Genomic DNA, 15,811 nt, shown 5'->3' with positions numbered 1-15,811 from the left:
GGGTTCCTGAACCGAGAATGGGCTCCCCCAGGGAAAATGGAGTCAGGGGGGATCAGGAGGCAGCTGGTGGTACCCCAGAAGTATCGCCGCCAGCTGCTGTGCCGGGCCCATGACATTCCTCTCTCAGGGCACCAGGGAACCTGGCGTACCCAGCAGAGGCTGCTACGGAGCTTTTACTGGCCTGGGGTCTTTGTTACTGTCCGGCAGTACTGCGGATCCTGTGACCCCTGTCAGAGGGGGAGGAAGGCCTGGGACAAGGGGAAAACAGCTTTAGGACCCTTGCCCAGCATAAAGGATCCTTTCCGGAGGGTGGCCAAGGTTAAAAGGGCGGCTCTAAACCAAGAGAGCCCAAAGCACAGACCTCCAGACTGGAGCGCTGGGAGAAGACCACAGCCCAGTTGGAACCCTAGGGGTATGGGGGTGGGAAAAGGGCACAGGCCGCATAAACCTTCCCACATGCGAACTGCGAGTGCCATCAAGCACCCCCGACCTAAGGGGGGGCGTGAAACTGGAGGGGCCTGGTGTAATTCTCACCAAGGAATGGGAGGGATGCGGGGGCATCCATGGGAACGGGAGTAGGTTCGAACTTCCCTGGGTCACTGGCTAAAGTGACCCTGCTCAGTTCGGTCTCGAAGGGGGGAGATGTGACGAACTGGGACTGTTCTTACTGTGGTCTGTGAATGCTGACAGGGGAGTGTGGCTAGGATTGTCTGCCCGAAGGCGAATACCTGAGCGTGTAACATGAGAACCAGGAAGGGGTTGGAGGCCAGGTGACACCTTGGCCCGGGAAACTGAACAAAGGCTGTGGGAGGGGTCGCTGAAGGCAGAGTCTTGGAAGCTGGGTGGTGAGATGGTGGGGAGGCAGAGATTGCTCTGACCTCCCAAGGGGGGCTGGGATGCCCTGGGACCCCAAGATGGACCTAACTGAGGGGGTCCCTGTTGTCTGTGCCTGCAAGACCTGTCTTGGACTGTATTCCTGTCATCCAAATAAACCTTCTGCTTTACTGGCTGGCTGAGAGTCATGGTGAATCGCAGGAGGCCGGGGGTGCAGGGCCCTGAGTCCCCCAATACTTCGTGACACCCTGCTATGGGAGATAGGAATAGAGGGAAAAGAGGGAGTAAAATATATATGGAACCCCTATCATGCGAGAAAGAATGGGGGGACATGGAAGGAGGGAAGAGGGGCCACACAGAGCCCCTGGCATGGAGGGTAGGTGGGAACAATGGGAGGTGGAATGGGGCACACAGAAGTGCTGATGGAGGGCAGAGTTTGGCACAGCCTGGAATAGGGAGAAGGGGAATGAGAGAGATTGGGGAAAGAGGGGTATGGCTCCTCCTGGGGTGGAGAATGGGGGACCCTGGATTGTGGGGATGGGGGGCACACAGAATTAGCACTATGGGGGCATTGATTACTTTGTGCTCCCCCACACAGCAACTCCCTGCAGCAGCCCAGAGCTCTCTCCCACACCCCAAACCCCTCATCCCTAGCCCCACTGCCAAGCCTACAACCCCAGCCAAAGCCCTCACTCCCCACACCCCAATCCCCTGCCCCAACTCAGAACCTCCTTGTGTACCCCAAAATCACTCATCCCCAGCCCCACCCCGGAGCCTGCACCCCCAGATTAGAGCCCATTCCCCCTCCTGTATCCCAACCCACTGCCCCAGCTCGGTGAAAGTGATTGAGGGTGGGGAAGAGTGAGCAAGGTGTGGGGCCTTGGAGACGGGGTGGTACATGGGCTTCAGAGAAAGGGAGGGGTAGGGGTGTTTGGTTTTGTGTGATTAGAAAGTTGGCAACCCTAGTTGGGAGGGTGGAACAGAGGAAGTTTGGGCAGATGCAATGGATTAATGAAAAGTGCCCCTGATGTGTCACGGGCATTCCCGACTGTGGGCTGAGGGGGGCTTTAGACCCTCTAAAATTAGTGTTTGTGTTGAGAAATAAAGAAAACACTGACTGTGGAACAGAAGATTGTTAATCTCTTTGTTAAAAATGGGCAAATGTAGTCATGGTAGAAAACTACTCAATTAAAGTGATATTCAACAGCAAGTATTTTATTTTTTAACTCTACCTCCCCCCTCACCTCCACAAAAAAACAACCTGTCTGTCTGTGGCCATATGTGTGCAATAAGCTCTGCCTACAGCAGCTCTGAAGTGTGTGACCACCTAGTGCTTATTGGTGCAGAAGCAGCCCTACAGAACAGAGCCGTATAAAACCGTCCACTGGGGAAATGCTCACTGATCATTGCCCCAGAGATGGGGATGTGGTTAGTCTGGTGCATGGCGGTCCTGTGCTTCTTGGGAGCAAGTAAGTCATTGATGCAGCCATGAAATCCCTGTTTTGGTGTCTGCAGGATACAGCTCTTTTATTTTACTGTGTTTGTTTCTTGTATTTTGTCTCACAGGACACATAGACGCTAAAATCACCCAAACACCAAGCCTGGTACTGAAGAGAGAACAGACAGCCCAGCTGACATGCAGACATACTAATGGTCATGATAATATGTACTGGTATAAGCAGTAGCAGGGGAAGGGACTGCAGCTGGTCATTTGCTGTAGATAACAAGGAGAAAGGTGATATTACTCATTTGCTGTAGATAACAAGGAGAAAGGTGATATTAAAGATGGATTCACAGCCTCCCGGCCAAAGATCGAAGTCTTTGACTTGCACATCACCTCTGTGAAGATTGAGCACTCGGCTGTGTATTTCTGTGCCAGCAGTTTAGACACAGTGCTTCAGTCACCTCCTCCCCCTACAAAAACCTCCCTCCTTCCCCCAACACTCCCTCAGAGAGAGCAGCTCCTCCCATCTCCATACAAAAAGGAGAATGTGCTACTATCAGGCAGAGAGAAACAGCTTATTATGCATAGAAACCACAGCAAAGAGCTTCTTTGGGAGAAGTGATCAAAGGCGGAGAAACTCCCTTGAGTATTCATTATTTCCCTGTGAGAGCCTCACAGCGTATATACACCTGTTGTTCACCTAATTAGTCCCTACTTCAAGATGTTACAGTTGCAGTCATGTAGTTCCCATCAGTCAAATGCAGACATAAGGCAGGGCCAATGGAAATTGCAACTTTGTGTTCCAAAAAAACAAGACTCTCCCTATTGCCATTCTTTAGCCAATAGAGGAAAATTAAGAGAACAACAAAAGGCTAAAGATCTGAAACAGCCTGTCCAAGTAGGGGCAGCAGCATCTACCCATGGACATGTCAGAATGATACAAGTCAATGACTGTCATGGAACATATATTTTGCTCTTCAGTTTGAAAGTTCACCCTAACCATAAGGAGGTCAATATATTTAGAGAAACAGAGAACTACCATAAAATTCATAGAATCACAGGAATATAGGGGTACTTGTGGCACCTTAGAGACTAACAAATTTATTAGAGCATAAGCTTTCGTAGACTACAGCCCACTTCTTCGGATGCATATATATGTATGCATATATGTATGCATATATATATATGCATCCGAAGAAGTGGGCTGTAGTCCACGAAAGCTTATGCTCTAATAAATTTGTTAGTCTCTAAGGTGCCACAAGTACTCCTGTTCTTCTTTTTGCGGATACAGACTAACACGGCTGTTACTCTGAAAGGAATATAGGGCTGGACACAATGGTCATCTAGTCCATCCCCCTGTGCTGAGGCAGGATTAAGTGTACCTAGATCATCCATGACAAATGTTTGTCTAACCTCTTCTTAAAAACTTCTGCCCTCTTCTGGATTCTGTCCACATCTTTCTTAAAGTTGATGCCCAAAACTGGACACAGTACTCCAGCTGAGGAACAGGGGAGGTGGACAAGATGCTCTGTTAGCTGGATGGAGAAATTCTATAATCTGACAAAACCTGGAGGGGTTGGCAGGGCCCATTGGTGGTCGAGGTTTGGGTAGGAAGGTCTGGGTGACAAGAACAGTAACAGAGGCACAGAAATGATGTGATTTGTGTTTGAGCAGTGCGAGGGAGGGAAGAGGAGAGACAGAGAGGAGACTGGGAAAGGGAGGAGTGGAATGGAAGGGAGTGTCAAAGAGAAGGAGAGAGTGAGGTATATAAAGGGTGAGGAAAAGAGCCTCACAAATTGTGGGTCAAGAGGAGGAGGGAGGGAACGTGTTTGAATATTGGTGTCAAATGTCTGAAGAGCAGAATAACCGGCCTTAGAGAGACGATGCGTTCGGCTCTGGGATCAGTGAGTTTGCAGGGCAGGAAGACGCAGGAGCGGCTGTGGCTGCTTCTCACCTTCCTGACCCTCCTGCACTGTAAGGGGAGAACTAAGAGATATTTCTCATTGCCATGTACCTGCCTTCTTTATTTTGGACTCCTTTCCTCTTTCTTTCTCCGTTTATCTCTGTGTCTCATTCACAGACGGGTGCTCCCAGACTCTCCACCAGACCCCCCGATGCATTTCTCTGCCCCCCGGCTCTAAAGTCCAGCTGCACTGCTACCTGCCAGGGTTCAGTTCAACCCTCTACATGCAGTCTCTCCAGGGAGGAGCCCTTCACATGTTCTTTCTCTCTAGAAGCAAGGATTTTATTGACAACAGTTCGGAGAAACACTTTATAGCTGCCCGACCGGCCCAGCAGAACTTCACACTGAGCACAGACAGCCTCTTCCCCAACGACATGGGGCTGTATTACTGCGCCTAGAGCCGCACACTGAGCCAAGCGGGTGCAGCCCCTGGACAAAAACTCCCCCTACCCCTGTCGCTGAGCTGAGATCAGGTTTCACCCACTAGCTCAGTCCCCTGCCCTGTCCCATCCCACAGACACTGAGTCACAGCCCCAGCTTCTCCCTTCTTCCCTTGAAGGGGGAAAATCTGTGTCGTGTCTCATCATAGCTATTAGCGATGGAAGAAATGTCTGAGGCCACATCTGATCCAACCCCTTTCCAGCCACTGCAGGATTATTCCCTGTGATGTATTCACCAGCCTAGGTATAAATGGACATTATTTTGCTCCCTTCAGGGGGACTATTGCCTCCCTAACACACACCTTGCCTTCAGGGAAAATTTCCCATTTTTCCAGACGAAATGGTCCCCTTTGATCAATTTGCTCTGGTTCTTTTGACCAGAGATAGAATGGAGAGGAGATTTCAGCTTGATATTAGGGAATCATGAAACATCAGAGAGACAGACAGAGAGAGCATATGAAATGGGTTAAACTGTCCAAAGTCATGCAGTGATTTGCTGACAGAGCTAGGGGATAAAAACTGGGGTCCTCACTCCCAGTCTCCTGTCCTTCCCAGGAGAACTATCACTTTTTGTAATGGTATGAGTTATTAGATGTAGGATGTGCTAGAGATTGACAAATGAGCTAAGGTAATGAAAACCAGTTTTTGCCCAGGCTTAAACAGTCGCATGTCCTTTTAAAGGTCTATGCCAGCTTGTGCTTTGACTGAATTTGTCCCGTCTGTCTGTATCTCTTGTTGGCAGTATATGCTCTCTATGCACTGGAGCAGTTTTACATTGCAGGCAGTGGAGCTCTTTCCAAATGGGCTGATATAAAATCACTCATGTTATCTCAGTAAGAGAATATGAGTCTTTTGACCATATCTAGCAACTGCTTATGGGATTCTGGCCTCCCGATGGAGCACTTATTCCCTTCTCTTGCTGTGCTGTATTATATTAAAACTGTACAGGTAAAAAAATGTGTGTGACGGTCATGAGATAATGACACATCTCAAAAGAAATCAAATGTTTAGAAACATCAGAGATGAGAATGTCCAAGTTTCAAGAATATTCCCTCATTCCAATAGTCTCAGGATATGGCAGGTGACGGTGTATGATGTACCCATCTGATCCTAATGGAGGTTTCTTGCTCACAGCTCCACAGGCACACCCTTATTCATGCTGATATGCCCCTGGGGTTGGGGAGTTCTTCCCAGACACCAAATCAGATGATCAGTTGAATTGTGCACGTGTGGGTAAGGGATTCCCTAGCAGTTAAGCATCTAGGGCTCAATCCCGTAACTTCTCAATCCTGAAGTTAGGAGGACTTAAGGGTATTCAGAACCTTGCCTAAGAGTGAGACCATGACTGTTTATACCCTGCGATACTGTTGCTGAACAAGGTCCATTTTTTAAATTATATCTTGGTGGTGGTGATTCTGCTGGTATCTCCAATCAGTCACTGTGTGAGTCTGTGAACTAAGCCACACCATGCCCCTGCTCCCTCAGAAATGCGCAGCTGGTGTGAGTGTAGGTCGGAGATGGCTGTGGATGCAGTGAAAGGGGAAATGGCAGTTACACAGTCACCTGCATTAAGGACGGGGGCGGGGAGGGTGTTCACATTCTGGGGTAGATTTTCAGAAGTGCCCTTGAAAAATCTAGCTAGCTAGCGATATTTGTTTATATGAACATTATATTAGAGTAGCTTATGTTAAATATGTGTAGTGTACGAATCTGTACTATTTTATTAATTGTAATATAACTATAATTATTAATGATTATGTAATTCATATATCAGTATTATAATACATACATTTCTAGAACACTGTATATCTCAAAATGCTTTACAAACTTTAGAAGCTATAATATGCTAATAAAATAAACATGTATATAAGATCTCACCTTCTTTCACACAGGGTTCACAAAGACAGACGAGTTACTGAGAAGTTTACCCCAGGCTCAGTCCTGCAAGGTGCTAAAAATTGTGTCCCTGATCCCACAAAGCATTTAAGCAATTTGTATTCTTTTTAACTTTATAGGAAAGGGAAATTCTAAACTGGCTATGCACAATACATTGTAAAACCATGACACTGTGTTTTTTTCACTTTAAGCTAGATCCCTAGAACACTTTTATTCCCAATAAGTGTTTGCGCACAGACTTGCACTGAAATAATGGAAGATCTTATTTACAAGTTATTTAGTTATTTTGGTGTAAATCTGTGTGTAGACTGTCCCTTAGGAAAAAAAATACATAATGATTAACCATCAATCATGAAGAATTATTCACCAATAATTAATTAATCCTCTTTTCTTCACTTAATTTCCTACCATTGCATTAATCTCGGTTGCAAGGGGGGGGTTTCTATTTCATTGTGCTAATAGTTCCTGGTTTCCCTGAGGATTTTAGCCAATTGCTCTGCACCCATTGTTCAAAGTCCGCAGTCAGTGGTGGAACAGCTGGGCAGACAGGCTTCCCTAGAATGTTCTTTGGAAGGGTCATCTGACCCCAACTTCTACTGGTATAGGCAGCTTCCACAGACAGATCCACATGCTCGCCTACTCAGTAAGCACAAATTAACGGTCCGTGTCATTTCAAAGCAAGTAGACCCAAGGGTGAGGAGTTCCTCCTGAATATTGACGGCCTATATGCCAATGACACAGGGATGTATTACTGTACTTGGAGTCGACACAGGGCCAAGTGTTTGCAGCACCTGGACCCTTCTTCCCCATGCACACAGGCCTGTCCACCCATCCCTTCCAGCACAGTTCAGCAGCTGCATGTGAATAGAGGAGATCACAAAGGTCAGGAGGAACATAGCGTTGGGATGTCAGTGTTGTGGATAAAATCACAGGAAATGCCATGTCCTGACTGGTCAGTGAAAAACACATACACCTCACCGAACTTTTTAGCAGAGAATCTCTTGGCAAGAGAATTGCCACAGTAGATTCCTTTGAAATCAAGGAATGAGAGAAATGATTTTGATAAAGGGAGGAGTGGGGTGAGCTGAGGGGGCATAACTGATGTGGTGAAACTAAGAAATTACAGGCCGGATAGCAAGATAAATATTTCATAACAGTACCATCTACTGCTCCGTACATGAGAAGCTGGAATCTCCACTTTTTGAGTAATTTAAAACTAGACTGGACAGAGCCCTGGGGAATAGGCCGTATGGCTGCCATTCTCAGCCTATTCTGTACATAGATCACATCCATCACATGGACACCTCCACTCCCAACTGCCTCATCTCACACCTTATCAGTGGCAGCTATCACAATACAATCATTAGGACAAAGAAGACGAGTAAAGTGACCTTGCTTAATGTGATGGGGGAGGCTCCTGGTTACATCCCTCCATTTTTTTACCTGTGTTGTGACTTTATATGTACTGGCACTATGCCTTCTCCCATTGCCTGCAGCTCCCTCTCCTATGGTGTCTCCAGGTCATTGTAGTTTGGTTCTGTCCCCTCGCTGTTTGCTTTCATGATGATTTCAGTGGCTTATACAAATTTGGTCACAGCTGAATTGAAAGCAGGATAGAGGGGGAAGAGGTAGCTAAGTGGTTTGAGCATTGGTCTTCTAAACCCGGGGTTGTGAGTTCAATCCTTAAGAGAGCCATTTAGGAATGTGGGGCAAAGATCTGTCTGGGGGTTGGTTGTGCTCTACAGTCCCTTCAAACCCTGATATTCTATGGTCAAGGAAAAAATCCCAGGAAGCAGCAGCAGAGAGGTTTAGATACTATTATTTTTTAAAATGTATTTGGCCAGAAAACATGTGTAGCTGCTAAATTGCCCTACACGGGGCCACAACTAGCAATGCGTGAAAGGCAATGTCTCCATGTAAAAATTCTCGCCAGCCACTAGGTGGTGCTCCTCCTCTACCCTAGGAAATCAAAGAACTGCTGTGGCAGGAATAGAACTGGCTACTGTGGGACAAATCTGTTCTGCCATATCTTTTGAGCTTTCAAAATTCATTTTTGTTCTTCACTGGAATGAAAACAAAATGTTTAAGTGTTTCTACAAAATGGAATTGTGCCCAAACCATCCCTTTTCTAGTGGAAAAAGATTCAGTTTTCTCTGTGTGTGTGTGTGTCTCTCTCTCTCTCTCTCTCTTTGTCTGGGTATATCTAGAGCAGGGGCGGGCAAACTTTTTGGCCTGAGGGCCACATCAGGTTTTGGAAATTGTATGGAGGGCCAGTTAGGGGAGGGGGGCATGGCCCAGCCCCCACCCCACACACTTCTCACCCCCTCATGGCCCACCCCCAGGACTCCTGTCCCATCCAACCCCTCATTCCCTGAGAGCCCCCCAGGACCGCTGCCCCATCCACCCCCCCTGCTCCCTGACAGCCCCCAGAACTTCCACCCCTGACTGCCCCCCGCCACCCCATCCAACCACCTGCCCCCATTCAAACCCCCTGTTCCCCACCCTCTGACCACCCTAACCCCTATCTACACCCCCACCCCCTGACCACCACCCCGAACTCCCCTGCCCTCAATTCAACCCCTCCATTCCCTGCCCCCTTACTGCGCTGCCTGGAGCACCCGTGGCTGGCAGCGCTACAGCCATGCACTGCACAGCATAGAGCACCGGGACAGGCCGGGCTCTGCAGCGGCTCTGCCCCAGGAGCTCAGACTCCCGCTGCCCAGAGCATTGCACCGCAGGCGGGGTGACCTGAGGCTGCAGGGGAGTGGGAACAGGAGGGGAGGGGCCGGGGGCTAGCCTCCTGGGTCAGGAGCTCAGGGGGCAGGCAGGAGGTTCCCGTGGGCCAGATGTGGCCCGCGGGCCGTAGTGTGCCCACCTCTGATCTAGACTGTAGTCACTGGATGTGATTACAGCTCAAGTAAACTTACCAGGCCTACCTTTAATTTCACTATCTCGGGCAGTGAAGCCACAACAGTGCAAACTTAAGAATAGACTGGACAAACCCACCCAGAACCGTGGGTTATTACTCTTAGGGCCAATCTGTGTAGAAGCTCGTTCTGCTGCAACTTCACTTTTTTTTTTTTTAAAAGGAGATATCCTATCTCCTCGAACTGGAAGGGACCTTGAAAGGTCATTGAGTCCAGCCCCCTGCCTTCACTAGCAGGACCATGTACTGATTTTGCCCCCAGATCCCTAAGTGGCCCCCTTAAAGATTGAACTCACAACCCTGGGCTTAGCATACCAATATTCAAACCACTGAGCTATCCCTCAAAATTAAATGTAGCTCATGTATGTTAGCTCCAGCTGCAATCACATGCTGTGTCCTCCATATTTCCAGAGTGTTTCACCTCTGGTGGAGTTTTTAGTTGCTCTGTTCTTCCTTTCATGTTACATCTTAAATTTCTGTTTGCTCCTGATACCGTGTGGTATTCGGTGATCACTCTGGGCCTGAGGAACTTCAGACAGAAGCTCTTTATTCAGTGCTATAGCTCCTCAACTACCTCTGCATAACAGAGTATAATCTTCTGCAGCACCCCTCCACCAGACTGCCTGCCTCAGATGCTAGCCCACTTAAAGATACAATTCCCAGTACCACACCTTTTTCCCAGGGTCAAGGCCACAGATAACCAGACCTCCACAGAAGGGGCCACCTGTGTCTGTGGGGAAACACAAACAGATCCTGCCCTCTAGTACCAGGAAGCAACCATATCTATGTAAAACCCCATGCTGGGGGACTGCCCCCTGCTCAGTGAGACAGAGATGGGGATGTGCATAGTCTGGTGTGCAGCCATGTATCTCTTGGGAGCAAGTATGTCCTTGGCTGGGAAAAGAAATCCCTGTTCTAGCATTTGCAGGATTCTACTCTACACATTTCCCTCTGAGACGATTGTTTTATTCTGTCTGTCCTGTGTGTTTTGTCTCTTTCTCCCCACAGGCCAAACCGATGCTAAAATAATGCAAACACCGAGTCTGGTGCTGGAGAGAGGACAGACTGCCTATCTCAGATGTGAGCAAACCTATGGGCATGACAGCATGTTCTGGTACCGGCAGGACCCAGGGCAGGGACTGCAGCTGCTCTTTAACTTCTACTATAAAGAAGAAAGAGAGAAAGGCACAAATTCTAGTCACTTCCAGGCCGACCAGCTGCAGGATGATCTCTTTCGTTTGAACATCTCGTCTGTGCAGCCAGAGCACTCGGCTGTGTATTTCTGCGCCAGCAGCTCAGACACACCGCTTCAGAGTCACCTCTTCCCTCTACAAAAACCTCATCTGTTCTTTGTCTCTCTGCAGCCCCACCACAGGGACAGCAACAAGGCACATTCTCTGTGAGTGCTGCAGAGGGGCCAGAGGGAGAGAGAAGAATGGGGAATAGAGTAACACCTTTCAGTGTGGGGAGCCACCTGAGATGCACAGAATATACACCCCTGCCATGAACACAGCTAGTGGTGTAAGAATAATAATCATTGGCCCTTGTAAGTCTCATGTATCCTGACATCCGCTTCTGAGCTTAAACCACCGTGATCCTGTCCCATGTGTCTAGAAACACACAGCCTGTTGCATTACTGTTGATGAAATATATGGCCCCAAAGAATCAAAGGTGTTAACACGATCCTGTCACTATCCACCATAAAACAGTGTTAAACAAAGCTTAGGGTTTGGTATACAGAGACTTTAGCCTGCTTAGTGCCATGGAAAACACACCATTAAAAATACTTCTTAATCTTTTATTAAAGATACAGAAAAATAAGGAAAAACAGTTAAAGCATTTGAAATGGGAAGTATTAACTAAGACTTTCATTTTAATGACATCCCTTGTTTCCCTTTCCTTCAGTTGAGAGTCTTTTTAAAAACAACGCCCATCTCTGCCCCATCCAATTTTGGAGAAAAGATAAGAAGTTAGTCGAGATGGGCTGGAGCTGTTGTTGTTAAAGTCCAATTCTGTTAGAAGACAAAACAGGACAAACACACAAAATAGGGGATGGCAAAGATATAAATTATAGCTTCTGATTTTGGTGTTGACTCCTACTGGAACCCTTGCTGCTGGAGAAACAGAGGCACATCCCACTGTCTCATCAGCCACCTCCAGACCTGGCAAACTTGTACCAGTATTGGGCTGTTATGGCATTGTTTTAGCTGCCTTTCTGGACACAGGCTTACAGCAGTGTTGCAGACTTTTAATAATTAGAAGGCAAAAAGAGAAGGATATGAAAGAAATAAGGTGGGGAAGAAAAAGAAAGTATTAAGGGGGGAGGGAGGATGATTAAGTCTCACATTCCAGGAAATGTTCAGGATTTAGCCGGAGTCACTGGAAGTGGCAGTGTTATCTGGGTCCCTCTCCTTGGCCCAGCAGTCTGGTCAGGACATTTCTCCAGATCAGGATGACAAAGGACCTACGGTGTTATGGTGAATCCTGGGATCTCAAAAGACTGTGAAGGTAGCAACCATGATGGTGAAGCTCACTCCTTCCTTTTCTTCCATCCTTCAGTCAGTCAGCTGTTCTCTATTTTCCTCCCAAAATTTGTTTTATTTTAAAAACCCCAAAAGGAAGGGATAGGCAGAACAGCCCGCCCTCTCATTATTTTGTTCACTAATTCAGCCTAATTTTCAACACAGTAACTTTTGTTTATTGATTTCTCATCCCACACTTTTTTTTGACAGACATGATTCTCCTGAGTTATGTCAGTAGTCCTTTTTGTTTGGACTGATTTAGTCCCTGTGTCTCCCTTTTGCACCTTTTCTATCAACATTCATTGTTACAGGTTATAGTGATACTTTATAAACTTATTTTTAATTTCCCAGAGGACAGGCTCGCAAGTAGGGTAGGCCTACCAGACCCCAGTTATAATTACTGAACCCCTGGTTCTCAGGTCACCACACACATATGCGTGGACACTGGCGTCTCCCCAAAATGGTTCTTTTCCTCATTATATTAAGCAGCAGTTCTAGTTATAAAGGTAGCGGTGGAAACTCACTCATATACAAATGACTCATTTGTCAGAATCAGTCCAGGAAGGGAGATCAGTACCCCACAAACAACCATACATAAGCCTGCCCATAAAACTGCGCCATGTTAATGTGAAATGTTGCTTGACATCAAACCACCAGGGGCTCCAAAGGGAGTTACCAGCCTGGATTCAATCATATTCCTCACAAGAGCTTTATCTGGCAGCATTTCAGTCACCTCTTTCCACCGGAGTGTGTGTAAAGCTTGCATAGGGTGACCAGATATCCGATTTTCAACCAGAACACCCGGTTGAAAAGGGATTGTGACGGCTCCAGTCAGCACTGCTGACCATGGCGTTGACTGTCTGATTGTTGGCACCACACAGCAGGTCTGGCAGGCTCACTACTAGCCTCTGCGCCATGCGGCTCCCAGGAAGCAGCCAGCATGTCATGCCTCTGGCTCCTACGAGTAGGGGAAGCCAGGATGCTCTGCAGGCTGCAGCCTCCCCAAGTGCTTCCCCCACAGTTCCCATTGGTCAGGAACCACAGCCAGTGGGAGTTGCGGGGGCAGCGCCTGCAGACAAGGAAGCGTACAGAATCACCTGGCTGCACCTCCGCGTAGGAGCTGGATGTTGGACATGCTGCTGCTTCCAGGAGCTACTTGAGGCAAGCGCAGCCTGGAGCCTGAACTCCTGACCCACTCCTGTGCCCCAACCCCTTGTCCCAGCCCTCACCCCACTCCTGCCCTCTGAATCCCTCAGTCCCAGCCCAGAGCACCCTCCTAAACCCGAAACCCCTCATCCCCAGCCCCACCCCAGAGTCGGCACCCCCAGCCAGAGTACTCGCATCCCCTACCCCCCAAGCCCTTGCCCCAGCCTGGAGCTCCCTCCCACACCTTTAATTCCTCATTTCTGGCCCCAACCCAGAACCCAAACCCGCAAGGGTGTTCGGTTTTGTGCGAGTAGAAAGTTGGCAACCCTAGTTGCTGCACCTTGTATAGTGGTTTATTCCTCTCTGAATGACTACAAACCAGAAGCTGAACAATGGGGAATCAGGCCCCCCCAGCTGTAACTCCAGTGGGCAGCAGTGCAGGGCCTCATCTGAGAGGCAGAGATTGGAACCATCACCCCATGAGTGCTCCACTAAGTGTGAGCGCCTGAGCAGGGCCGGCTCCAGGCACCAGCTTGTCAAGCAGGTGCTTGGGGCGGCCACTCCGAAGAGGGGCGGCACGTCCAGGTATTCGGCGGCAATTCTGCTTGGAGCGAAGGACCTCCCGCCAAATTGCCGCCCCAAATCGCGATCGCGGCTTTTTTTTTTTTTGGCTGCTTGGGGCGGTCAAAACCCTGGAGCTGGCCCTGCGCCTGAGAGATTGCATGGGGGGAAGGGTCAGTGCAGTTTATAGGGAAGTGTCAAATCCCCACCTCAGCCTGGGCTCACACCTACTGCTAGCAGTGCAGGGGCCCTGGGGAGAGGGGACGCTGCATTGTTAGCAGTGCCATGGTGTGTAAGCAACACCAAAGCAAAGCCCCTTCTGCCTGTCTCTAATGAGTACTCAGTGTTAAGGCCACAATGGAGCAGTGGAGGCAGGGGGCAACATTCAGCAATGGGCTGTCCCTGACAGGAGTTGTGATACTGAGCTTGTTCATATTGTATCCATTGTGGCAGTACCTAAGGGACCTAGTCAGGGACCAGGGCCCCATTGCAATAGGCACTGCATAAACAAATAACACAAAGAGTATCAGAGGGGTAGCCGTGTTAGTCTGAATCTGTAAAAAGCAACAAAGGGTCCTGTGGCACTGCATCTGAAGAAGTGAGGTTCTTACCCACGAAAGCTTATGCTCCCAGTACTTCTGTTAGTCTCTAAGGTGCCACAGGACCCTCTGTTGCAAATAACACGAAGAGGGTCCCAGCCCCAGTGAGGTCACAGTCTAGGATTTTGACAGCATGCTGAAGGTCAATAAAGGCAAATGTGCCAAGAGGACAAGGGAACAGTAAAGACGGGGTTATTTGCATGAGTTAGTAGCCACATAGGCTCAGGTGACCTCAGACCATTCTGGATCTAAAAAGGTATTCATGTGAAAGTGCACAGATCCGCAGCATCCAAGGCTGCATGTGAGCTACTGCTGAAGGTAGAACAGCTATTGTGTTGGCCTTCGTAGTCCCTGCACTCAGAAATGCCTCCCTGTAATGATACCCCACATGCCCATCCCAGTCCCAACAGTCCAGCTCCCTGTCAACACCTCACATCCCCTCATCAAGTCCCTGTGCAATGAGCCTTGAGCAATCCAGGTCTTTGGCTGCAGAAAAAAGTGATAATATAATTGACCAGTAATAATACAACTAAGAGACCCATCTTTTGCTCCTGAGGGCAGAACCAGGTCTACAAAGCAGCTGTATAAAATTGTGCTCAAGAAACTTCCCTCCTCAGTTAGACAGTGGTGGGGATGAGGATAGTCTGGTGCTGGCTATGTGCCTCTTGGGAGGAAATATACCATTGACTGAGGCATGAAATCTCCATCCAGATGTTTACGGGACGTGGCTGCAAATGTTTCCCTCTGAGCCATTTGTTTTATGGTCTCTTCCTCGTGTGCTTTGTCTCTTTCCCCTGCAGGATGCTCAGATCAACCAAACCCAGAGTCTGGTCCTAGAGAAGAGAAACCCAGCCCACCTGAAATGCAAACTAACTTACAATCACACTCGGATGCTCTGGTACCGACTGGTTCAGGAACAGGGTCTGCAGCTGCCCTTTTACTTGCTTGATATAAAAGCTGTGCAGAGCGGTGACACTAGAGAAAGAATCACAGCCTCCTCGCTGCAGGCTCAGCTCTTCTACTTCACCATCTCATCCGTGACACTGAATCTGTGTATTTCTGCTCCAGCAGTTCAGACACAGGGGTTCAGTCACCCATTTTCTTTTCAAAAACCTCCCCTTCCCTGCATCCTGCAGCACCAGTAGCAGGAGGCTGGCTGGAAGTGCAGGCAACATGCTACTTTCCTCTCTTAGCACTGGAGAGGTGCACGGTGGGAGAGGGGACTGGGCTGGAAGGATCCTTCTGTTTGGGACATGCTCATCTGGCATGAATTTAGCCTGTTGTCATGTAAGAACGGCAATTTCACAAGGCCTTCCATCTGAGGATCTCGGAGTGTGTTGCAGACAGTAATGAAAATAGCCCCACAACACCAGTCTGGGAGGTAGGGAAGGATTATTGCCCTCATGTTTCAGATGGCAAAACTGAGACACATCACAGGTGCAGACTCACAAGCATTGACACCTGGCTTGAGAGATGCCCT

The 15,811-nt window shown here is 48.5% G+C and overlaps 1 gene segment (V, D, J or C); it reads left to right on the top strand.

The window, feature by feature from the left end:
* Positions 1 to 2,251: 2,251 nt before the first annotated feature.
* Positions 2,252 to 12,192, top strand: LOC135974503 (T cell receptor beta variable 25-1-like). The segment is given in 2 exon segments: positions 2,252 to 2,303; positions 10,383 to 12,192. Coding segments are annotated over 2 exon segments (576 nt in total).
* The last annotated feature ends 3,619 nt before the right edge of the window (positions 12,193 to 15,811 follow it).

This window comes from Chrysemys picta, chromosome 1 (genome assembly GCF_011386835.1).
Source record: "Chrysemys picta bellii isolate R12L10 chromosome 1, ASM1138683v2, whole genome shotgun sequence".
Classification (NCBI taxonomy): domain Eukaryota; kingdom Metazoa; phylum Chordata; order Testudines; family Emydidae; genus Chrysemys; species Chrysemys picta.
This window is presented reverse-complemented; position numbering and strand designations above follow the sequence as displayed.